The sequence below is a fragment of the Cyprinus carpio genome, chromosome A12 (genome assembly GCF_018340385.1).
Source record: "Cyprinus carpio isolate SPL01 chromosome A12, ASM1834038v1, whole genome shotgun sequence".
Lineage (NCBI taxonomy): Eukaryota > Metazoa > Chordata > Actinopteri > Cypriniformes > Cyprinidae > Cyprinus > Cyprinus carpio.
This window is the reverse complement of record NC_056583.1, coordinates 6,475,144-6,501,341: the sequence shown is the minus strand read 5'-3', so window position 1 is coordinate 6,501,341 and position 26,198 is coordinate 6,475,144. Positions and strand designations below refer to the sequence as shown.

The following is a 26,198-nucleotide window of genomic DNA, read 5'->3' as shown; positions in this document are numbered from 1 at the left end:
CCAGTCACGAGGTGGTAAAGTCATTGCGTTACTGCATCTACTGTTAGGATGCGAGCTTAGGACTGCACATTTGCATTGGCTGGACCAACCTGAAATAAAAGCTTTTTAACACATTTAAGTCGATACTTGGTCTTGCATGCTAGAAATTGCTGCCCGAAAGCATTGCAAATATGGCCACTGAGTGAACAGACTTTCCTTGAAAGGGATTTTGCTTTATAACTGCTACTTAGTGACTAGTCCTTTAACATCTACTACTGGAAAACAGGTAATTTAGGTAACAGATTAGGTCATTTTGTTTTATGGTTTATATTACAGTTTAATGCCAAAAGCAAGCTTAATTTGATTTTTTTTTTATACGTTTTTTTATTATTATTTCTTTTTTTTTTACTTTAATAAATGATTGAAAGCCTTCCATATGCTGTTGCTTAGTGACAGTTAACAGTTTTCTTCCGGTCACGGCTGCAACTACTTAAATAAGAATTAATAAAGATTATGAATACCCAATATTAATTGTTAACCCAGTGCAAAGTATGTGCAATGTCAAACAACAACAGATAACCGAGGATTCCATTAACCTGGGGTTTAGAACTGGTGTTATGAGGGGAGGATTTCTGGGGCTTAAAGTTGGCATGAAACGGAAATTGTGATCATCTTTTCTTCTCTTTTGTGACACATAGCCAAGTAAAATGGATGATAAAAAATGTAGGGCGGGACTTCTTTTTTTCCATTGGGAATTTTTGATTGGATCATAGTTGTTTGCTAATTGAGTGACATTTTCTTGAAGGGGAGGGATAATTGTCTCGACTTCACACCAAATCATCAAGAGAATAAGGGTTTTGTCCAAGGTTAAAAGTTATATATCATCTGATAGCTTTCTATATACATTTTTACTAAGTATAAGTTTGAACATAATATAAATAATCTATTTTGACCCTTTTAAACTAAATGTAAATTTCTTCACATGATCAAAGACGCTGTAAATGAGAAATTTATGGACAAATAATGAGTGCCTTTTTGACCTATAACTTTTAGAGTTAAATTCACATTGCTGAACCGTGAACAAAGCTGATATTATGCAACTGCCTCAGTAGCAGTGAAGAAGAGCAAAGACAAATAGGAGAAAGACAGGTTGCAACAGTGTTGCGAGTAAATTAGACAATTCTACCATCTCCTGGCTGCAATGAGGTGTTGCAAATAAACATGTTGAGATCCAAGAGAAAATGATGTAATGATAATGTCCTGCTTATTACACAATTTGGTAACACTTTAAATTAGTGAACACTATTTACTATTAAGTAGTTGCTTATTAGCATGCATATTACTAGCATATTGGCTGTTTATTAGTAGCCTACTTGTGAAGCAGATATTAATGCATTATTCTGCATGACCGTATTCTAGATCCTTTAACCCTAGCCAATACCTAAATATAACTAATACAAACAACTACCTTACTTATCAGTAAGCAGCAAATCAGAAGTTTATTGAGGGAAAGCTCTTACTTAATATTTTAATAAATCCTGAAAATGACCCATTCTTCCAACTTTAAAATTTCATCTATTAAATATAAACATTCCATATTCTGCAGTTAAGATCTAGAAATGGCCGTGAGAGATGGTTGAATTTTTCATATATTGACTCGCAATCCTAGTGATTACAACAACATGGTTTCCCTTTTTGCATAAAGTTAGACAAGCCTTGGACAAGTAGTCATTTATACATTTAATTTTTCATAAAATTATTTCAGAACATCAAATACTGACTAGTATATTAATAACTAATTAAGCACCTCACAGATCTAAATGAAAAAGGGAGTTATCATATAATGGGCATGGAGTAAAAGCCACAAAACAATCACTGCAAGTCTAATAATGTCACATCTGTTGCCAGTGCAGATGTCAAATCTAAATTTATATAAATTCAGTTTCTTGCTTATGTGCATAAATCTACCTCGGTATTAAGAGACTTGAGTTCTCAGTGAGGATCAGAATGAAAACGTGCAGATATTGTAATCAATACTGTGGATGCCACAGTACAGAGTTTTCAGTCATTTGTGGAATTGATTAGAAATGTGTATTCATAAAACCAGTCAAACACTCACTCAAAATTTAACATAAAATATTTACAAGACAATACAATATGTATAAAAAGCAACAATGAAGAAGGGTAATGTGCAATAATGTTGTTACATGTTATAAAAAGAAAAACTAAGAAATCAGGTCAAACATGTGAGGCTAGTTTGTCATAGATCGCTTTAAAAAATAGGCAACATGAAACAGGCTTTCTGCAAGTATAAATGTTTCCTCAAGGTTTATAAACTTAACACAGGCTACTTCAGGATATTTAATAGTCATCAGAATCTGAATCAAGAGCATAGGTCACAGGTTTGGTGGTACGTGCAGCTCGGCTCCTGGGAGCTGCAGATGTCACTATATTCTCTTCCAACTGAAAGCTTTCATCATCATCCCAGCTCTTTGCATTCTGAAACGTAAAATGAAATCAGAATTAAACTTAGGCCCTTTGAAACAGGGACTGAACCGCGGAATCCAATCATAAAAATGGAATTTACTGTATAATGTGGAATGTAACGCAAATTTTGGATAAATAAATCAAAAGTAGGTCACTACACTTAAATCAAAACTTGATATGGACTTTTTAAATATGAATCTTGCATGTTCTGAGTGTCTCTTGTGTGAATGAATGACGCAGATGCCCAGTTTTGTTTACTATGCACATATTGAAGTGTGGTGTTTTCAGCCTCCATATACGAGTATATGAACAATCTCTAAAACTGCTCTGAGAGTCATGAGCATTTTACCATTCCTTGTGAGAAAAACCAAAACTACTGCCATATCATATACAAACAGAAACTTAAAGGTCTTCACAGCAACCTGTCAAAATAAAAGTTAGGTTTAACATGAAGAAACTGTGACAGAAATATATTACTTAATGTAATGATGGCTCTACTACTACTAAATATAAAATTATTATTTTTAAGGAATATTTACCAGAAAAATGTTTAACAAAATGTATTTTTGATCTGTGATCTGTGCAAGATCTGTGAAGCTAAAAGGTAGAAGTGGGGAAAGTCTTACACAACAGGTGGGGGAGGAGGGGAGTCCACGTCACTATCAGGAGCACCGCTGGGTTCTGGGTTGAAGAACTCATCATCCTCAATGACAGAGCGCTTCTGTTTAGTGCTCTTTGTCCAGTCAACAAACACCTAAATTACACTCAATTAAGTTTTTATAATAATAAAGTTATAATACTAACTTTACAATTACATTATATATCTACTCAACATTTAAATGGTGACGGTCATAAAAACTTGGATTTATTCAAACCTTAAATACTGAAGAACAGTAAAAATAGCAAAGAATGTTATATGGTGCATTTATTTAGCAAAATGCTCCTCTCTAGAGTTCATTTTTCTAGCTTACTAACAAGTTTATGGTCACTGAATATGTTTTTCTTAAAGGTAATCTGACATTACGTGACACTCTGTTTACAAGCTGTCATACTGAGATCCTTCCGCTGTTGAAACACTGATTGACCGATTACATGAGACAGGATATGGATTTCAGTAAGTTGTACCCTTTCTTCTTACATACCTTTAGACGTTCATTCATGTTTATTTTGTACTGTAACTGGTATTAAAGCAGAGGAGATGATCAGTTCACATGCACTTTGCGGTGCCACTTCTCTTGAACTGAGGCACTACAGTGATCTGTCACTTCACATTAAACAGCATCAAAACGGCATTTATTGTTTGAATATTGTAATAATATGGACAGAATTTGAAATCTGAGACTTAGTTTTATATCAAAACAAAAGTAACAAAGCACAAAGCTTATTGCGATTTATTGGATGGGAGGGACGCTAAAATGTTCTGTTCATTATATGAAAACAAGCTAGACTAATACTTATAGATTAATTGGATTTAAGAATCAATATAGTTTTGTAAAAATGAAAATCGATTAAAATCGAGAAATCAATAATTTTTTTTTTCCAGCCCTAAATTGTCACTCTATAGCTGTGTCCCAAAGTTGAGTATGCACACTTCGAAGGCCACGGACTTCGAAGACCAGACCTCCGAAGTGCACGAAGGGTCCTCCGAAGTGCGTGAGATGCTCCGCCTTCACAGGATTTCCTAATTCCGACACCAGGTGTTTCCGATTAGCGCTCTGTCGCATAGCAACAGTGCAAGAAGAGCTCTGACGAGAGGACAGTCCTGCCAGGACAGGTGGAGCCAGAACTCCTCATTTTTGTTTTTATGATTTACTCATAATGGAGGAGACGCTGATGAACCTCAGGCTTAGCCAAGACCGAGGCCAGGTAAACTACACTGGTTTGCTGCGATCTTCGTCGGATTACAACTTTAAATGCAGGTACTGGCTTGAGCTTACTTGAATAATGTAATGATACATACGAAAAACTACAAAATACACACATAGCAGTTCAAATGCTGACTGATATCTTACAAAGGTGCAATTTTATGTAGTTTATTGTCTTGACCATATGTAGACAGGTTTGCAACTCGTATTTTTTAGGCAGTTAACCATAAAAATAAAACTGTATTTAAAAAAATAGACAACATAACAACCTAAAACACAGCAGCTTTAAATTTAATAACCTTGAACATATTTAGAAGTAAACTGCAACATACACAGAAGTGCAGCAGTATCATTAATGTAAAACCATCCTGACAAATTCTTTTTTTCAAGACAATACTGCACATACCTTTTACTTTTACTCTCAATACCTTAAGTATATTAGAGTATGCAAGATAACACTTTTACTTAAAGGATAGTTCAGCCAAAAATGAAAATCCTGTAATCATTTACTCACCCTTCAGTTGCTCCAGGTTTCTAATTTATATTTTTGGGTTTAAAAGGTTTTAAATATGAGTAGTGGTTTTTTCCCCAATATGGTATTGGTAGTTACTAAAAGTAGTTTACTAAAGTATGTCAATATTTCTTGTACTAATTATGTTGTCATAGCTCTAAACAATTTCTCTTTTCCTTCTTTCCCTAAATCAGACCAGACCCCTGTACTGCAGGATAGAGCTGAATGTGGCAGTGCTGGACAGGTGTTTAATGGTTTTGTTCTGAGCAGGGAGACCCTGACTGTGCTGCTGGATCTTCTGAGAAGTGAACAGCAACAGTGATGGTGTGCCACAATCCAGACCCTGGTGTTTCTCTTCTGTCTGCCAGCGGTACATCATACAGATGGTCTCCAGAGTGTTTGACATGTGCCTCGTTCCACTGTCACTGCACTGTCCTCTGAGTCTCTGAGGAAGTGCTGGCCATTCACCAAGATATTGACCTCCTGAAGACCCCAGAACACATGGAGGCAGGGCCGGACTCAAACTGATGCTGTTTTCTGATGTTAAACCTAAACTATGTTGTAAATGGTTGTAAAAAGTACTTTCTATTATGTCTAGAACAATTTGTTTTAATGTGTAAAAAAAGTATTTACAGGACAAACAAATAAACATATAAAAGAATGTTTTGTGAAAAAAATTATAAGCTACATTAAAAAAAAAAAAATTAACAATGTACTTTAGCACTTTTCTTTTATTTACACGTGAATATGCAAAACAAAAATACAAAATGTACAGAAAGTACTCAGGCTTATTTACGAATAAATTACACACAAAAAAACGAATAATGTATACAATTTATGCTTTTAATTTTTAACTTGCATCACAAAAATAAACTACAGAAATTAGGTTGTTTTACTGACAATATGACATTTAAAAAATATATTGGAAAACCTGTAATGTACTCATTTTTTCCCACTGTTTTCTCTTGGCTAATGAAGAATGTATTTGTTTGAGTTTGATGTCCTCCCTGTCCACTCACTCCCTCACCTGTCTCAGGACACTTCACAAATAAACCATGCCTGTTAACAACAAAAACACAAGCTCACTTTCTCCAGAATAGTATTAAAACAAAAGAAAATGAAAACACTTATGAAAACAGACAGGTTTGCAATCTTAACATTAGAAAATATGACACAGCAGGACATGCATACAAAATTCTGAAGTGCTTAAGTTTGGTTAAAACATTTGTAGACATCTCCTGCATGACTGCACTACAGAAACAACAAAGGGAAAGACCATTGCCTTATATAGTGGCTGTCTTATTGTTTGTGGGCTTTATGTTAAAAAAAAACCTGCCTTTAAACACTTTCGCTAGGTATCTGAGTAAATGAAAACACAATACTTACATTTCAATGTGAAGTCCTCCACAGAACTCTCACCTGCCTCTGAATATAAACACCTTCGTCATACGCACGCAAGTGATTCTGGGATATGGAAGGGTGCGAAGTGTCCATAAGATGTACACTTCATTTTCATGGGAAATGAAGGGCGCATTTGAAGTCGCGTTCGAAACTCGTCAGCCTTCATCGCGCCGCAGTGATGCATTCGCACTTCAAATGCAGTCTTCGGAGTGCGCATTCTGACTTTGGGACAGCTTACGTCGTGACGCTGTGACGCAATCGCACTTTACATCCGCACTTCGGAGTCCACACACTTCAGTTTGGGACACCCTTCGTCGCGCCACTGTGACGCATTCACACTTCAAATGCGCACTTCGGAGTCCATGCACTTAAGTTTGGGACACAGCTGAAATCTCCCAGTAATGTGTCATAGAAAAAAGGCAGCTAATCAGTTTTACACTTCACGTTATTCCATCACTTCATAAACAGTTTTGTACAAGGCGAAACCTCATGGACAAAGGAGAGTAAACATGCATGAAGATTTTCACCTTAGCGCTCTCTTTTCTCTCTTGGAGCCACTTCCTCATGGATGAACTCCATGTCAGATTCAGACTCTCCCTCCTCAGAAGAACAGGGCTGCTGCTTCTTCTGGACTGGTTTGAAGGAGAGGGTGGTCTGTTTTCCAGACTTTGAGCCTGATACAGAGACAAGATGAAACCTTAAGATCAGAATTTCATGACATTGCACAAATGCATCTGATTTCTAAATTGCATTTTACAGACCTTAATGGTATATTCTTCAGTAAATTCAAAATTCCCCATCTATGAACTAAACTGTCAAGTAGAATGGGAGCATTTGAAATTCGGTTTTGACTGTGTGATGGCACTCACATAAACACTATTTTCTTCCCAACAGTCTCATGACAATTCATAACCAGTTTTCGTTTTGATGAAATGGTGGCAACATCATATGAACTTGTATGATCAGCTTATGCCCTACTGAGGATTAGGTTTAGGGGTTGAACTTCTAATCATAGAAAATTCTGTAATTTTGTAACCTCATTAATTATATTAGTGTTGTCACGGTACCAAAATTTCAGTATTCGGTACCGATACCAGTGAAAATCCACGGTTCTCGGTACCAAAGCAAAACACAATTTAAAAAAAATAAAACCAGTACCATTCTTTATACTTATTTACAATTGTGTTTTAAGTTTTTCTACAAGTAATATAATTATGAAAAACAGTAAACAAGTATCACCCAAATTTAATTAGTCTTTTAATTAATGAAATTTAAACACATTTTATTTTTTGTTAAATAAAGGGGATTTGCTATTAAAATTAAAAAAATGAAAGAAATATTGTGTGATTTATTTCTTTAAAAAATAAAGTTTTATTTATTTTTTCAACAGTAGTAGCAGTATCACATACATTTCTTCTAAATAATAGTAATATTTCTAGCACAATGCCTTTATGTAAAAATGAACTTATTTTGACGGGTTGCTGTGAATACCTTTAAACTGACACTGGTTTTACTCAAATGAAACGGTAAAATGCTTGTGAAGTGACTGAAATTAGATGCTGAAATTACTGGAAGCGTCACGCGCTTCAGTCTATGTAGTAAACATTCATTCATTCACACAGAGATGAGCAGAACATGCAGGATTCATATTTCAACCAACTTTCGCGGCTTAACATTTACAGATACTGGTCCATATTGAGATTTGATTTGATTAATTTATACTAACTTTGACAAATTCCGTGACTGTCCATATTAAAATATAAGTTTCATTTTCATGACTGGATTTTGAGATTCCGTCCACATTTTCTGCTTCATGGAAATCATAGCCCTGTATGCGTCAAGAACCAGGTTGACCGGGTGCTCGGTACCACCGGTACTTAAAGAAACCTGGTAACGTGGCATTTTCATTTTTTTAGTACCGACTTGGTACCGAAGTACCGGGTCTTTTGACAACACTAGTGAGATGACAGAGGCTGAAAACACAGCGAGCATCGTCCGTGCTTTAATAAAGTGTGTAGTAAACAAAACAAGTGTGTCGCAACATCCGCCATTCAATCATTCATTGCGTAAATCAGGGCACCTTTACACATGATGTCAAATGCATCCACACATTTGTAGTATTACTATAGAATTTTACCTGAGCATTGCAAATCACGCATATTGCTGTGTTCTTGGTTCTTGTCAACAGTATCTCCGCCATGATAAGCACTGAAACCATTTTTCATGGTTTATGAAAGTTTGGGTTTCATTGATTTCCAATGGAGGGACAGAAACCTCTCAGGTTTCATTATAAATATCTTCGTTTGTGTTATGAAGATGAATGTGTTATGCGCTTGGAGTAACATTTGAAACTGTAATGACACGTTTTCATAAAAAAAGAATAGAAAACAGTCCATTAGTAAACATTGCTTGCAGCAGACTACTTAACATTCACCACACACACACACACACAAAAATATATATAAATAAAAAAAACACCACACCCAGAATCTCATCAAAGATCTTATAGTGTCCTGGCACATATGTGATGTCTCTGCAGTTCATTCCCACATCCTCATCAAACACCCACATTTGCTAAATGAGAAAGAGAAAGCAAAGAAACATTGGGTCATTCTACAGTACAGATGTGATCGCACTTCCATCTGAAAATATGAGTTGGCCATTCTTCACAGAATGAAGGAGACTCAACCTCTTAACTTGGTTATTTATTTGTTTATTGTATAGTTCAGCAAACATTCTTGTCTTAGTAAAGTGAGTGAACACTTCAGGATAACCATTCTAGTGTTGACATGCATTATTCATAAACAGTGGGTGTCCATGGCCCTAATAAATATGACCTTTCAGGAGATGATGATGATGATCTCTACCTGAGTAACATGCTCCACTGAGCCTATGTAGGTGTCGGGCCGTAGCAGGATATACTCCAGCTGGGTCTTCTGATGATAAATCCTTTCCACAGACAGACGCTTCTCATCTTTCTTGGGCTTACTGAGAGCCTTATTCTCAAACAAACTCTAATAAAAAATTTTTTTTTAAAAGTTACAAAAACAATGTTACAGCAATTATGATGCATTTTTAAGACTGATAAAAGAAACTAAAGCACTTTTTTTGGAAACCGATACATCTGCAGGGGCTGGTGCTCTCTCTGGCAGTGGCAGGTTGCAGCGCCACTTCCGGTGGCATCCCCAGATGCCTCGGCATCTGCCAGAGTTCGTGGCACCTGCCACTAGTTTCTGGCAGCTGCCATAGTCTTTCTCACCATTTCTGCTGTTTTCTCGGTAAAAACTACACTGTTCTCAGTGGTGTGTGGTGGTGTTTTTTTAAAATGATGATGCAAAGCTCCCACAATTGTATTATTAGTATTATTATTATTATTATACATTTTTAGCTGCCAAGAGTTCGTGCCAGGAGACATGATCGTTTGTCACCATTACTGCTGTAAACTACACTGTTTCATTTTTAAATAAAAGATTTGATGATGCATATTATACAGTATACCAGCAAGCAGATGCGATCAGAATATGACCCCCATTAATTGCATAAGCATATAAAGAACATACCTAAGGAGTGCCCAGCCGCCGCAAGCCAATAGCCTACTGTATATACACACACACGCGCGCGCACACGCACACACACAAACATTAATTTGATGTAACACCCGCTGATAAAGTTAAAAAGAACAGCTGAAAGTCCGTTGACAAATAAAATATATTTACATTTATGCATTTAGCAGAAGCTTTTATCCAAAGCGACTTAAAGTGCATTCAGGCTATACATTTTTTTTTTACCAGTATGTGTGTATATATATATATATATATAAATATATATAAAATATTATATATATATATATATATATATATATATATATATATATATATATATATATATATTTGTATCGTTAGTGCCTTTTGTTATTATTTTGGAAGAAATGTAAAAATACGCAAAAACACTAACTTGATTAGATTTGTTTTGATAAACAGAATGTTACATAGTGTAAAAATACAAAATATAATTGTTTTTAGCCTTTTTTTATGTAACAACAGTAAGGTTATAAGGATATACACAGTGTAGTTTTTACCGAGCAAACGGCAGAAATGGAAATAAACAACAGTGGCAGCTGCCTTTGACTCCTGGGAAGAACTCTGGCAGCTGATACATAAAAATGTATAATAATAATAATAATAATAATAATACAATTGTAGGAACTTAGCATCATCATTTTAAAAAACACCACTGCATGCCACTGAGAACAGTGTAGTTTTTACCGAGAAAACAGCAGAAAGGGCGAGAAAGATCGTGGCATCTGGGGATGCCACCGGAAGTGGCGCTGCAACCTGCCGCTGCCAGGATTTGCGCTTGCTCTCTCTGCAAACAGTCCAAATGTTTTCTGCTTTATATTATGTTGCGGGTCAATTTGACCCAGTGATTGTTGACCATGTTTGAGCATCAGTCAGTAATACACACAGAAGTAGTTTGACATACAAGGGTTGAGAGGTGTTATTAGGGTGAAGGTCAGTCTTATTCTATAAAGCATTTTGGCCAAAATCTGCATGAACATAGTGTGCCATCAATATTGTGGCCAATTTACTAAAAACATAAAGTCTAAAAGTTTAACTCGCATCTCCAAAAAAACTACCGGTCAACTTTAAGGAGTGCACTGATAACCTCAAAGCTAACAGGCATACAACCCTAAAAAAAACAAAAAAAAAAACAAAATGTAAATCTTGTAAGTCTCAGTGAAAAGTCGCGTAAATGGGGAAAATATTTATTTATTTATCTCCAACACCAATGTACCAGCTCCTGGACCCTTTTCACAAGACTGTGATGACGCGTTTAACGTCACCAGCATCGTAAATCCTCTAAATTTTTTCATATTTGTATTTTTTTTTAAATGTATGTACATTTCTAAAACCATTCGTTATATTATATCACCTTTGCATCAAATTACAAAAAAAAAAAAAAAAACATTTAATGCTAATGCGAGGGTTTTTCTAATGCAGCGTCCATGGGAGGGATGGTAAATTTGACATCGTTCTTTTTTCTGATTGCCGTTATCAGTCTCTCTCAGAAGTCATGAAAACACTATCGTGGAGCTTTTCTTTTGCTATTTGAGCAAATGGGAATGCAAAAATATATATTTGTGGTAGTCTCCCATTCACTGCTCATCAAGTTAACCCAACTATGACGACTTCCGCTGCTGAGAAACCCGTGGTAACCACTGATCTATAATATAGAATATATACAGTAGATCAGTGGTGGTAACAACAGTATGGAACTGTAGCGGAAATTACGGTTACCATGGTAACTTTTTTACCCTTGAAGAATCCGTTTTACTGAACAATGTACAATGTAACGCAAAAACGTAGAGACGATAAACAGAAATTCATTCTTAACAACACAGTACAAAAAAAAACAAAAAAACAATACCAGACCGCTCTAGTGTCCATAGTTAACATATATCATCTAAACTCATATAATAATCGTGTAGCGTACTGGAGCAAAAACTGTTCATATCTAAACCCTAAAGTAACTACTTTTATGAGTACTCTGACAATATGAACAAACAGACAATATGATACTGTATCAAACAGAATTACAGGCTGCTTATGGGAAGGGCATATAACAAATATCATGTATTCTATTAACTAACGTGTATGTTTTTGTTGTTGTTGTTTTTTACTTACGTTCAGAGGTCCTTCTGTTGCAGCCATTCTCACAGTTAACGTCTAGCACAAAAACGAAACAATTTTTTTAACTATAATACAAACAGATCTGCCTTGTAACTTACTGCTGTCAAATCACTAGCCCTTCTGAATTACGGAAGATGCATCAAACTATCTGAATTACAGTTATGAACACATGAACTAATCCAATGACACGCGCAACTATAAACCCCAGTCACAACCTCTTTTAAAATTTCAAATTACACATATTATGTGTCTCCCGCCAAGGTCGCTGGCCATTCACTGTCAGTAGTGGGCATTTGTTGCATTTCTAAACAATAGCTTTAAAGATTGTGAGCAGCGGCCCGCCTCCTTTCTTAGGTCCAATAAATAAGACGATAACACGCGTTAATCCAGTGAGATTTTTGTTCCGGTTTCTCTCACGGTCAAAACCACTGTTTTTCTGTTTGTTTGTTTTTTCGGAAAATGTTTACGTTGTTGTCATTATATTTCTGTGAATGCCATAAAGTACGTTGAGAAAAGGATCCGAAGAATGAGAGTTTGAGGATTAAAATACAGTATATTAAATCAAATTTAGATGTTTATAACGTTTATTCTTAGCGTTATCTCTTCTAATAATTATTACTTAGAAAGCAATATTAAAAATATAGCAACATATTACGTACGAAAAAATGTCATATATTTAATTATAACTGTAAAAACATTATTTAACCTTTAAATGAATTGAGAAACAAATTTTATAATTAGTATGCATATTAAACTCATATTTTATATCTCTTTGAAGTTGTGTTATTGCATTTTGTTTGAAAGACGATAATCCACTTCAGTCGTAATATAGGCATATCTACCATATATAGCCTAGGCCTACACCTAAGTAGGCTACCCTTTTTTTATTTAAATATATTTGTAAGTGAAATGGAAGCAGACACACATAGATTTCCTCTGTGATGGGGTATAAAAGCTGATTGGTTGTTGGAGTGGTAATAACATTGATTCATGATGCACATGTGCCTCTACCTCCCTCCCCATTCTGTCTCACCCTCCCTCTCTCTCTCTCTCTCTCTCTCTCTCTCTCTCTCTCTCTCTCTCTCTCTCTCAGCCTCCTTCATTTCATCACTGTCCTTGGGTGTGTATAGCAGTGTCTGACATTCTGTTCCTGAGGACTGTGTGTGTGTGTGTGAGTGTGTACACGCAGAGTAGCCCAATGACGTTGTAAATTTGTGCTCATCCAGGAACAGAAGTCCTCCAGCAGCATCCCGTGAGCAGGCCAGAGGAGCAGTATGTCAGTCCATCCCAGGAGCTGAGCTTTGCTGTTGGATACTCAACTACACAGAGGTGAGTCTGTTTATCTAGCTTTTCTCTTCCATCCTGTCCCCCTTCCATCCATTTTTCTAAGTGAAATATTCATGATTTACAGCCTCTGATTGTCCTGATTGTCATCTGGTGAGCTATATTAATGCTTGCTTTAAAGAATGTAAGTGCTTTTTTTTTACATGTTTTTCTTCATCAGTCATTGTGTGTATTGAATACAAGGTTATACATCTCTGCATAGCCAAGTACCATTTTTGTTGTTTTAGCCCTGCAGTGAAAGTAAGCTTTTATTTGCTGATATGTGCACACAGGTCAGATTCATCCCCTCCCATCTCCATATTGATTTGTTTGCTATTGCCATTCCCTGCTTGTCAGCTACTTAGCACCCCCCCCCCCCCAATTCTTATAGATAAGATAATGTGGGGGGTGGGGGGGGTGCAGTTTTATGGCCATTAGCTTCATATCTCCATCACCGTGAGATGACTTGTGAAAGTGAGTCCCTTATAGGAAAACAGTCAGATTTCGTGATTTCTTAATAAGAACTAAAGAGTTAGGTGTTTACTATAAAATTGTAGTCCTGTCTTGTGTTTATTCTGTATTTAGTGACTGCTTGGCCCAAAAAAAGGTGCAAAAACTGTCACTGGGGCAGAATTATTTCAAAAGGTACTAATATGTACCTTTAAGGTAATATGCACGTTTTAGGAGTAAATAAGGCACGAAAGTGACAGCTTTTTTCTTTTTCTGACAGTGTAGAAGAGAACTGGTTAATGGTTCAGGGGTTTAAACTTAACCACAGGGGAGGTGAACCTTTTTCAACCACCTCTCCGAATCACAATCCCTCTCTCTACATGCTATTCCATCACTGTAAAAATGCTGTAGTAAAAACTTGTTAACGGTAAGTTATTTGGTAAAGAAAAAAAAATAAAAAAAATAAAACCTAATAGATCTAATTGGGCATTTTTTGTAATTTTACAGTTAAATACTGTGGTTAAAAGCAGTTTGATTTGTTTTCTTTCTTTTTTCTTTTTCAATGAAAAACAGGTCATATAATTTACAGTGGAAAAAAAGTAAATTGCCAGACATCTGTGACAACCCATATGTGATGGTTTTCCATTGAAATAATAAGTTTCTTCTTAGTTATTTTCTTCTTATGTTGTTGTGGTGGTATATTATATAAATATATTTTAGTAACATATTGTTGCCACCAAATTTTTTACAGTGTAGATACAGATAAACAAAAATGTGCAGATCAGCCCAAAAGAAGCAGAAAAATATAAACAAACAGATAGATTATGGGCGTATGGATGGACGAATGGATAGACAGGCTGACAGACAAGAGACAGACAGACAGACAGACAGACAGACAGATAGATAGATAGATAGATAGATAGATAGATAGATAGATAGATAGATAGATAGATAGATAGATAGATAGATAGATAGATAGATAGATAGATAGATAGATAGATAGATAGATAGATAGATGTTATGAATATAATGGTAAGGGCACTGACCGTACTAAGGTGCTGGGCAGCAGATGGCACAGCGGCCTGTTGCCTGGACACTGTGTATGTGGCAGCCAAATCCAACCTGGCCAACTGATCAGTGCAGTATATGTTTATATACTGCACATATAAACCCCCCCCCCCCCACTAAGAGAGTTTATGTTTATGTGAATTTAACAGTTATACGGTGTGTAATATAAAATACTACACATAACACCTCAGTTCTTGGTTTCCCCTAAAATTCAACTACAGTAATTCAGAAATGTATAACATAGCTGTAAATACTTAGAAATAGTTTGTCATTAAGCATTTAGTTTAACCTTCATAATATTGTTTATTGTCTTTTGTAAATATTTGTCTACATACAATTCTGAGCTTGGTCAATAATTTTAATTAATTTAATTCAGTGGTAATTTGACATCAGATTTTAGAATCAAGATTGCAGACACACAAAGGACCGATCTTCATACTTTTCAGTTGATCAGTGACATATGTGCTTCACCACTTGAAAAGCCCAGACTGCCACTGCTCTGTACTGTATGTGGCCAAGATAGAAATTTTTCTCTTGTCCATATGCAGTTAAATTTAAGTTTCCCTCTTTCAGATTGAAGATGTCCTCCACTCCACTGGCCGAGGCAGAAGAGGATGTGTTTGGTGAGTGACCTCTCCCGTCTGCCCATCCCCTCCCCCTCCATTAATGTCCAGATCTTCATTTCCACACTCCCAATGCACTGAGCGCATTAGCCTGGCCTCTAAAAGCACCAGGGGTTATGATTCCCTCTGAGCATGTGCACTGGTTTGTTTTAGAGTTGTAAATATTTTATTAAACATTTTTGTGAATTTTTAGATGACATCAATCTTGGTTGAGGAACACTGGTAGGCCTATATGGGCACATTCAAGAGTTTGGCTTCACATGATTTTTGTACAGGCTTTGAAGGTGCAGCTTGCTGAGTCAGTGTCTAACCACAGGAGTTAGTGCTGAGATCTGAAAACAAGTTGGGAGAAGAAAGGTTTTGGCTATGGAATAGAGTAGAACAGTGTGACAGAGCCTAAAAATACAGAATGTTTATGAGCATGTTCCCACTCCCCCAGACCCAATGAGCAGCCTACAACATAGAGTGCATTAGTGCCCACAAGCTTTTTCTGTGGTGTTGATTCCGTAAGTATTTTTTTTTTGTTGTTAATTTTTCACATTGTGTTTTTAAAAAGTTTTATACGCCATGAACCAGGCCAACCAGCTATGTGGTGTATCACAACAGTACATACTTCATTTGAAGCAAATCAGTTTTTGAAAATGTTACAAAAATTATTTGAAAATGTTGCCAAGGTACAAGATTGTGTACTTAAAGGGATAGTTCACCAAAAAAAAAAAAAAAGATCATTCTGTCATCATTTACTCACCCTCACTTTGTTTCAAACTTTTATGAGTTTCTTTCTTCTGCTGAACACAAAAGAAGATATTTTGAAGAATGATGGTAACCAAACAGTTGACGGAAGTCAGTGGCTACCGTCAACTGTTTGGTTACTAACATTTTTCAAATATCTTCTTTTGTGTTCAGCAGAAAATAAAAATGCAGGTTTGGAACAACATGAGGGTGAGTAAATGATGACAGAATTTAAATTTTTGGGTAAACTATTCCTTTAATGGCTTTAGTGAGGGAAAGAACTACAATCCAAGCATTGCGAATGACATAATCAAATCGAAAATGATGGAGAAATATAAAACTATTAATTTATAGTTGCTGATTACATTAAAGTTTACTGCATTGTTTATTGTTATTATTATTTTTTACATTTTTTTAAGTGTTTTGACAACTTAGCGAGACCGCATTGGAGTGGGTGTTCCCTGCAAACTTTATTGGTGTGAATTGCTTGCCACAACTGTACAGAATTTTTGTACATGACTGTGTAATTTTTCTGTATAGCATCATGGGTAATGTAGTTTTTCACCACAGATTCAGCTGCTAAACATGATTACTTTAAAAATAGGTTAAAATAATGTCTTCTGATGGCCATTGTAAAGACTTTAAGTCTGTCCCTCACAGCCTCATTTTCATCTGCATTAAATTCAGTATTGTATCTAAACTGATTAAGGTCTATACATAGCATGTATACTATGCATAGTATGCTAATTTTCTTTAGGCATGAAATATTTGGATTACTTATGTTTCCCAAAATATGCACTGTACAACAGAGCATATTCTCAAAAAAAAAAATGGTACAACAGCTAGGATGGTACCCTTTCAAAAGGTACATATTTACCCCTAAAAGGTGCATAGTAGTACCTTAAAGAAACATTATATTACCTAATGTGTACAGATTAGTATGTAAATGTTGTATATATATTTTATATATATTATAACTTTTGAAAGGGTACCACCCCAATGACAGCTTTTGTACTATTTTCTTCATAGACGTGTAATGTCATATCCCACAATGCTGTGCTCTCAGTTGACGTAATGTAATATGACTGCTTTTGGCTGCTTTTACTGCCTTTAATTGCCACTTGTAATTAAAAATTAATTGTGATGAGGTCATGTGACAAACAGTGATGCCATGTGACAACAAAGTGTCATAGTACTGACCAAATATTTATAAAATTTGTCATGCACATATTATTATTATTATTATTATTATTATTATTATTATTATTATTATTATTATTATTATTTTAAAGTACATTTCCGCTACACGTAACAATACTACTTTTTTTAAAACAATACAGCATAGAATTCAAATAAATACACAAAAGTCCCTGATAAAAACTGCTGAATTTTGTATTATTGAATTATTTATTTATTAATTCTAGGTTTCACAGAGCCATTTAAATCACAACAAATTTGTATTTCTAAATGTAATAACGTAGATTTGTGCAATTCACTACCTCACTCTCTAAAAACAAAATATTGAAATAGAAAAACTCATGACATTTTTGTTGGTCTGTAGCTCTAAGTTTGTATTTTGCACACATCTACGCACTTCACAGTGCCATTCTTTCACTTTAGTGTATTTGTTAGTGTGTGTTTGTGTACTTCCTGTTTGAGTGACCCTCACACACACACCCAGGGTGTACATGAGGAATGGCCACCCATCATTCATGTAAGTAATCTAGGCTGTTGACAGCTTAATAGAGATTCGGGCCTGCTTTACGGTGTCACTGCATTTTATAGATTATAACAAGAACACTAATGTGTGCATGAGTGTGTGTTGAGAGCAGTGCAGCAGTCTTTTATTAGGATTTTCATCATAATTGTGGTGTTAGTTTTTGCATCTTGGGCTACATGTTTGCCTCCAAATGCTCAATATCAAAAGAACTCAGGGAGTAAACATACGTCTATGTGTTTTATACCACATTAGATCTGACTGAGGCAGTTCCAGAGACCGAACGACTTGACAGCAGCCTACAGAAAGCCAAAGCACAACTGTCAGTCAAAACCAGGAGGCATCGACCCTCCCGAACCCGCCTGAGAGACAGCGTGAGCTCGATAGATGGAGATGACAGCACTGATAGAATGGTGTGTGTATGCTGTAGATTTCATGCATCTGATTGTATGAGTAGTTCACCCAAAAAGGACAATTCTGTCAAGTGTCATGTTATTTACTCACCTCAACTCATGTTGTTAAAAGGAACATCATCAATAGGGTTTTATTTTTTTGATGGAGTACCGTCCTGACTAGAAAAGAATGGACTGAAGTCATAATAAGCACTATAAATAAGCAAAATACAGTAAAAACAGTACAATGATGAAATATTATTACCATTTAAAATAACTGTTTTCTTTTTTAATATAATTTTTAGAATATAATTTTTTTATGTGTTGGCAAACCTTATTTTTTAGCAGCCATTACTTCAGTCTTCAGTGTCAAAGACGTTGATATGGAGCAGTAGAAAACCATGATATTATTATGTGATTAGTAGTAAGTTCAAAAGAACTTAATTTATTTGAAATAAAAATATTTTGTAAAAAAAAAAAAATTGTTTATACTATAGTAAAATTACAAAAATATTTTATGTAAGAAAAGATTATTTTTGTAAATTTACTATAAACAATTATTATAATTTACAAAATATTTTTATAAAAAAAAAAAAAGTTTTTTTTTTTGTTTTTGTTTTTTTTGATGATGATGATGGCTGTTAATCTCCAAAAACTGTTTTTATTTTTTTTTATTTCAGTTTTAGTTATTTTAGTACAACAATTTAAACTAAATGAAAATGAGAAATATTACTTTGGCAACAAGCTGAAATAAAATAAGTTTAAGTTTTTTTAAATATATTTTATTTGATTTCAGTTAATGTTTATTTTATTTTAAGTAACTTTTTTATGATTTTAGTTTTAGTTTCAGTTCACCCCGATAAACACGCATTCATGTGAGACTCATGGGATATGATATGTCATTGTGTGTGTCTGTGGTCTAGAGTTATGGTGGCTCCATGCAGACCTCATCTTCTCCAATCCACCCTTCTTTTCGCTGCTCCTCCCCCTCTTCTGACCTACTCCTTTCCTCCCCTTCCTCACGGAGAGACCGAACCTTCACCTTTGACCCTTGCACTGTGGTTGGAGAAAGGGAAGCACAAGATGAAAGACGGAGCTACAGGCACCTCCTGAACACCTCCTCTCAAGAGGCTTTGCCCCTCACACCATCTAAGTCTCCCTCCAGACCCTGCGTCCATTCAGAGACATCTTCCCCAGCCCATCTTCGCCAGATGGACCACCTCAGGTCACGTGAGGGTAGCCAACCCCTTCTACACTATGGGGAATACTCACAGAGCGAAGGTTTGACCTGCATTAGAACATCTCATCTAATGTAATATCATATGATCTCACATCATTTTACCTGATATACACTGCCTGTCCAAAAAAAAAGTCACACACTCTAATATTTTGTTGGACTGCCTTTAGCTTTGATTATGGCATGCATTCGCTGTGGCATCATTTCTATAAGCTTCTACAATGTCACAAAATTTATTCCCATCCAGAGTTGCATCAATTTTTCACCAGGATCTTGTATTGATGATAGGAGAGTCAGACCGCTGCGCAAAGTCTTCTCCAGCACATCCCAAAGATTCTCACTGGGGTAAAGGTCTGACTCTGGACTCTGTGGTGGACAATCCATGTGTGAAAATTATGTTGCATGCTCACTGAACCACTCTTTCACAATTTGAGCCCGATTAATCCTGGCATTGTCATCTTGGAATATGCCTGTGCCATCAGGGAAGGAAAAATTAATTGATGGAATAACCTGGTCATTCAGTATATTCAGGTAGTCAGCTGACCTCATTCTTTGGGCACATAGAATAATCATCCATGCAGTAATTATCCAATGGGAGGATCTTAACTATTTGCTTAGTTAAATCCACGTGGTGATCTTTTTTTTGGACGGGCAGTGTATTTGTATATGTATATATATATATATATATATATATATATATATATATATATATATATATATATATATACATATATATATACATATGTAATGCTACATTGTGATTATTTAATATGATGTGCTAACCACCAAATCAGCAAGTTATTTAAAAGTTTAACTTGTACAATAAATGTGAATATGATTCTAATAGTTATTCTGATCCTGACTCTGACCTGGATTAATGTAGATTTTAATTTTGAGCTTCTATTCTAGTTGTTTAAAAATTTAATGTAGATCAGAATGATTCATATTTGGAAATCCCTTTGTTTTGCACTCCTGGATCAGGTAATGCTTTTTGTGCCGGTTTTTCAAAGCAACATTGGATTAGATCACCCTGATCCAGACACAAACTTTTCCAGATAATCTAATATGGATTTAAAGCGCTCTAAATGGGACTACATATCACCATTTAAAATATATCTTTTATACAGTTTAAAAAATGTTGTTCCTGAAATCCATCCTGAATCCACCCTTCTACTGGGATCAGGATAATCCATATTTTTTGAATCAAATTTATCCTAATCCAAAAAAAACTTTTGAACAACACATACTGAAGGTTTGATCCCGTTTGATCCAAGACTGGATTACAATCCAATTACAGGATACTTATAGTCTGATTACAGAATCCTTTTTTTCTGTTGAGCAACCCATTTTCAAGATATGATCTAATCTGATCAAAAATATGATCAAATTTCTTTTTAAAAATTTATATGTTGTCCTATTTAGAGCACTGGAAATTCAGATTTGGTAATCTGGAAAAATTGGTAATATGTCCTAGGATGATCCAATCCAATTTTGCTTTAAAAAACCGGCATACAATTAAGATTACCTGATCCTTGACAGCAAAACATGGGATCATTCTGTTCCATATTAAAATTTTCAAACTGCTGGGTCCAGATTCTGATCTGGATTCTGATGCTCATTGTGATGATCTGTTTTCAGACGACAGTCATGACACAGGCCCTGATGAACCTGATAGTCCAACAGTGCTTCTGGACAAGAAAACCAGGAGACGTTTTCTTGATCTGGGGTTAGTGTCTTAAGAGTTTTGACCTACAAAATAATAATGATTAAAAAAAATCAGCAATTAAATGTTTTACATTTACATTTTTAAATGTAAATGTCTTTAACAACAATCTTTATCGTACCAAAAGTCTGCTAACTATGTCTATAAAACAATTTGGAAGATTTTAAATGTTTTTTAATGTTAAAAATGCTGGGACAACTATAATTGAGCTTTTTTGAGGTTTATTTTCTGACAACTGTAAACACTATGTATGTGAGAGCAAAGTTTGTTCATCATACAGATGCAGTAGTAGTGGCCAGAGTTTGGCTTTAAAGATTATCTGCTTGATTTTTGTTGGTAGGGTCACTTTACGTCGCACATATGGAAAGGTCAGGAAAGACAGATCCAACAGACTGTCAGCGGGAAATCGGTATGTGTGTGAGTCTGTCCTGCATTTATTCAGCTAATGTCAGTCATCTATGCACCAGTGTTTCCTTGCATACCTGTATGTAGATGTGTGAGGTATTTTGTGTTTGTATCCAGGGATTCAGAGAGAACAGAGAACCGGTCCTTGCGTTCTTCTGGTCCACCATTTGTGCCTTTCTCTTGGTTTAGTGAAAGATTAAGAGGTTCGGGCTCCCCCAAGAACATCCATTCCCCATCCAGACCTTTCACCCAGGTAACCTAACCTCAACTAGGGTCCACAGGTTCTATTATTGCTGTATGAGGAAAACTAGAGTGCTGCAGTTATGATGTATTTTTAAAGGCCATAAGTTATAACCCCCCTTGTTCCCTCTACAAAATTTCACAAGGATTTTTCCTGTTCAATGTAATGCTGTTTAATGTCCCCCAACAACCTCTGTAATCCCATTTAGCTACTTGTTAGCAACTGGCTTTTTCAAAACAAGTGAAAGCTTTAAAAATCTCCAAGGGGTGTTACTGATGTATTTTTTGCCATAAAATAAAACATGAAAATATCTTGAACCACTGTTCACCGCAGACATTATTTCAGGCATTTAAAAGGTTAGTTCACCCAAATATTAAAATCATGTCATTATTGACTCACCCCCATGTCATTCCAAACCCGTAAGACCTCCGTTCATCTTCGGAACACAGTTTAAGATATTTTAGATTTAGTCCGAGAGCTTTCTGTCCCTCCATTGAGAATGTATGTACAGTATACTGTCCATGTCCAGAAAGGTAATAAAAACATCATCAAAGTAGTCCATGTGACATCAGAGGGTCTATTAGAATTTGTTGAAGCATCGAAAATACATTTTGGTCCAAAAAATAACAAAAATTACGACTTTATTCAGCATTTTCTTCTCTTCCGGGTCTGTTGTGAGCGCGTTCACAACACTGTAGTGACGCCGCTGACGTATGACGCTGCTGACGTGTTATCTTTGTTACAGGGCGCACCAGAGAACATGTCAGCAGCGTCGTACGTCAACAGTCACAGCAGTCGCGTTCACAACAGACCCGGAAGAGAAGACAATCCTGAATAAAGTTGTAATTTTTGTTATTTTTGGACCAAAATGTATTTTCGATGCTTCAACAAATTCTAACGGACCCTCTGATGTCACATGGACTACTTTGATGATGTTTTTATTACCTTTCTGGACGTGGACAGTATACCGTACATATATTTTCAATGGAGGGTCAGAAAGCTCTTGGACTAAATCTAAAATATCTTAAACTGTGTTCTGAAGATGAATGGAGGTCTTATGGGTTTGGAACGACATGAGGGTGAGTCATTAATGACATAATTTTAATATTTGGGTGAACTAACCCTTTAACCAAAAACACGTTCAAAAAAAAAAAAAATACTTTTTCAGCTGTTCGATTACATATTTTATTGAAAAACTGATTTAGGAGCGTGTGTGCAAGGTGTCTAAAGGGGAAGTGTGTCAATGTTGTATAATATACATTGTTACATCGCTACGGGACGAGGATGCTCTACTTACCTGCAAACTACTAACGCTGGTATACGTCAAGAAAAAAAAAGATGACATGAGCCCTTAAATGGAATGAAAATAATGATAAATACTGCAATTTCTATATGAATTCTCTCGCAGATTAAATTAAAAGCCTCTTTGACAGAGATGAATTATTTATTTTAAAAAGCCAATAATGGAATATTATAGTGCTGTAGCACTCATTCCACTTTCTTCAAGGGCTCCAGTACTGATGAGGACTTTGATTCTTCAGTGGGTTTACTGGAAGACTGCAGACCCTGCAAGACTGAGTCATCACAACCCTATCAGACCCTCCCCGAGCATTCAGATGGGGTGAGATAACTTAACTTAAACTATAGTAGAAATTACCCAGTCATGTCTAAATTTGGTCAGTCCAGCTGAGTTGCACCTTTAAAGGGTTAGTTTACCCAAAAATGAAAATTAGGTTGTGTTTTACTCACCCCCAGGGCATCCTAGGTGTATATGACTTTCTTCTTTCAGATGAATCCAGTCGGAGTTATATAAAAAATGGTCTTTGATCTTTTTAAGCTCTATCATTGCACTCAGCGGATGTTGCAGTGCTTCAGTCTAAAAGACGTGAAATAAAAAGCGCTCATCCATAACCGGGGGGTGAACAAAGGCCTCCTGTAGCGAATCAATACGTTTTTGTAAGAAAAATATCCATACTCATAATCACTTGAATCTAGCTTGCGCTCACTGTTGTAAACGGAAGCAGTTCCGGGCAGATGACGTATGAGTTCGGCTTTGCACATGCACCGCTCAGAAATGACGCATACAGAAACGCAGCGGAGAGATCAAAACAAAACAACGGTCAATAATTAGAAGTACAAAATGAGGATTTGTAAGGAAGAACAAGAGACGGTTTTCCTTTGCTAAAGTAAAGGCCAGGACACACCAACCAAACTAAAAAAACTTTGCTTTCTTTGATCCTGTAAACAAACAATGGTTTTGACGAAACTCACCAGCGCATGCGCAACGCTGACCTCATACGTCATGCTCCTGGAACTGCTTCTGTGTACAACTGTTGGCACAAGATAGATTAAAGTGATTATTACGTTTTGAATATGGATATTTTTCTTACAAAAACGCATGGAGTCACTAAAGGAGGCCTTTGTTCACCGCCCAGAGCCGTGTGAGACACTTTTTTTTTTTTATGGATGGGCGCTTTTTATTTAACAACTTCTTGCCTGAAGCACTGCAACATCCGGTGAGTGCCATTAAACAGCTTGAAAGATCAAAGACAATTTTTAATATAACTCCGACTGGATTCGTCTGAAAGAAGAAAGTCATACAGACCTAGGATGCCTCGGGGGTGAGTAAAACAGTCTAATTTTCATTTTTGGGTGAACTAACCCTTTAATAGTTCATCCAGATATAAGGCTTCGCTACATGTATGTATATCGTGAATAGTTAATACACATAAATAACTACACTGCTAAAAGTACAAAAGTTTGGAATTATATACAGTATATTTTTTTTAAGTCTCTTACATCTCATACTTAAAGAACTATTCTTATGAAGACTGCATTTGATCAAAAATACAATCAAAACAGTAATATTGTGAAATATTATTGCAATTTAAAATAACTGTTTTCTATTTTAATACCTTTTAAAGAAATGTACTCCTGTGATGGCAAAGCTGAATTTTCAGCATCATTACTCCAGTGTCACATGATCTTTCAGAAATCATTCTAATATGCTCATTTGATTCTCAAGAAACATATTGAAAACAGTTTATGATACCTAATATTTTTTGTGGAATTCATGATACCATTCAAAAGTTTGGGCTCAGTAATATTTAAACAATTATACATTAATACCTTTATTCAGCAAGGACACGTTGTTCTTTTGAACTTTCTATTTATCAAAGAATCCTGAAAAAAAGCATCACAGTTTCCACTAAAAAATGTTAAGCATCAAAATCTGTTTACAACATTGATAATTATAAGAACCACTATTAATATTTGAGACCCAATAATAATTAATATTAACTGAGCCCAAATAAGCATATTAGTAAGATTTCTAAAGGATCATGTTAGACTGAATACTGGAGTAATGATGCTGAAAACTCAGCATTTCAATCACAGGAATAAATTACATTTTAAAATATATTAAACAGAAAACAGTTCTTTTAAACTGTATTTTTGATCAAATAATGAGCATAAAATACTTTTTTTTTTTTTCAAAAATATTAAAACATCTTAATTATTCCAAACCTTTGAAGAGTGTAGCTATTTAATGCTTAATCCAAAAATGGACAGAAAGGTTGCAGAACTGCTTGCAAGAACGTCTTAATATACAGGCAGAACATTAATATAGATTTTTCATGAAGTGATGTTTCAGTCCTCTCAAATGCAGAGAGGAACATACAGAGATCGATGGCTCTGGCACACTGCTATACAGCATAGAGTCTTTCACCTGGAAAGAGAATCATATTATATTGAATTGAACCAGATATACACTGGCTTAATCATATTAAAGGTGGTTTGTGCTGCATATTCAATTGTGCTCAGTAAATAAACTGCTGTGCTGTTTGAATATGCTGAATTAAAGCATTTGGTACAGTTGCCTGTTGGTTTGCTTGAGCAGTCTTTCTTCTAACATTACACCTATGACCAACAAAGGTATAGTTTGCTCCTTTAAAAAAAAATGTCGCTCTAAACCATTCTGTCTGTATTTTTATTTTATTTATTTTAATTTTTTTTCCAGAATGACTGTGACAGCAGTCGCGGCACAGATTTCAGTTTTAAAAAGAAAATGCTTTCTGCTTCTGGTAAAGATAGGACAGAGCGACAGAATGGCGTTCATGGAAAACGGGACAGCGGTAAAAATGGACACAGTGAAGATGGACAAAAATTACTGACATCTTGATGGTGTTTCTGAAAGACTGAATACAATACGCTGCAGGTGCCATTGTTAATGTCAAACATTGCGTTGGCTTTCACAATGTATTACTGATGGATATATTAATAAAGATGGATATATTAATATATATATTAATGGATATATTAATAAAGATGACTTGCGAAATTTGTCCATTTACAT

The 26,198-nt window shown here is 35.5% G+C and overlaps 2 protein-coding genes across 7 annotated transcripts; one reads left to right on the top strand and one right to left on the bottom strand.

Moving 5' to 3' along the window:
• Positions 1-1,600: 1,600 nt before the first annotated feature.
• On the bottom strand, positions 1,601-12,311 carry LOC109061371 (DNA topoisomerase 2-alpha-like). Of its 6 annotated transcripts, XM_042767332.1 has the most exons (7): positions 11,928-12,311; positions 9,111-9,255; positions 8,727-8,817; positions 8,381-8,594; positions 6,771-6,917; positions 3,093-3,220; positions 1,610-2,478 (listed from the first exon to the last, which is right to left on the bottom strand). In XM_042767332.1, the coding sequence occupies exons 4-7, from the start codon at positions 8,459-8,461 to the stop codon at positions 2,427-2,429; spliced, it is 408 nt and encodes a 135-aa protein (XP_042623266.1). In that variant the 5' UTR covers positions 8,462-8,594; positions 8,727-8,817; positions 9,111-9,255; positions 11,928-12,311; the 3' UTR covers positions 1,610-2,426. The 6 variants fall into 6 exon arrangements, with proteins under 6 accessions (XP_042623265.1, XP_042623267.1, XP_042623266.1 ...); XM_042767331.1 differs by lacking the exons at positions 3,093-3,220; positions 8,381-8,594 and having other exon boundaries at positions 1,601-2,478; positions 9,111-9,257; positions 11,928-11,969; positions 12,171-12,309; XM_042767328.1 differs by lacking the exons at positions 8,381-8,594; positions 8,727-8,817 and having other exon boundaries at positions 1,612-2,478; positions 9,111-9,257; positions 11,928-11,969; positions 12,171-12,302.
• Positions 12,312-12,911: 600 nt separating this feature from the next.
• LOC109061370 (sterile alpha motif domain-containing protein 14-like) lies at positions 12,912-26,198 on the top strand. Its single transcript, XM_019078485.2, has 10 exons — positions 12,912-13,053; positions 13,160-13,262; positions 15,348-15,397; positions 18,102-18,259; positions 19,162-19,519; positions 21,114-21,201; positions 21,539-21,607; positions 21,721-21,856; positions 23,352-23,465; positions 25,863-26,198. The coding sequence occupies exons 1-10, from the start codon at positions 12,924-12,926 to the stop codon at positions 26,022-26,024; spliced, it is 1,368 nt and encodes a 455-aa protein (XP_018934030.2). The 5' UTR covers positions 12,912-12,923; the 3' UTR covers positions 26,025-26,198.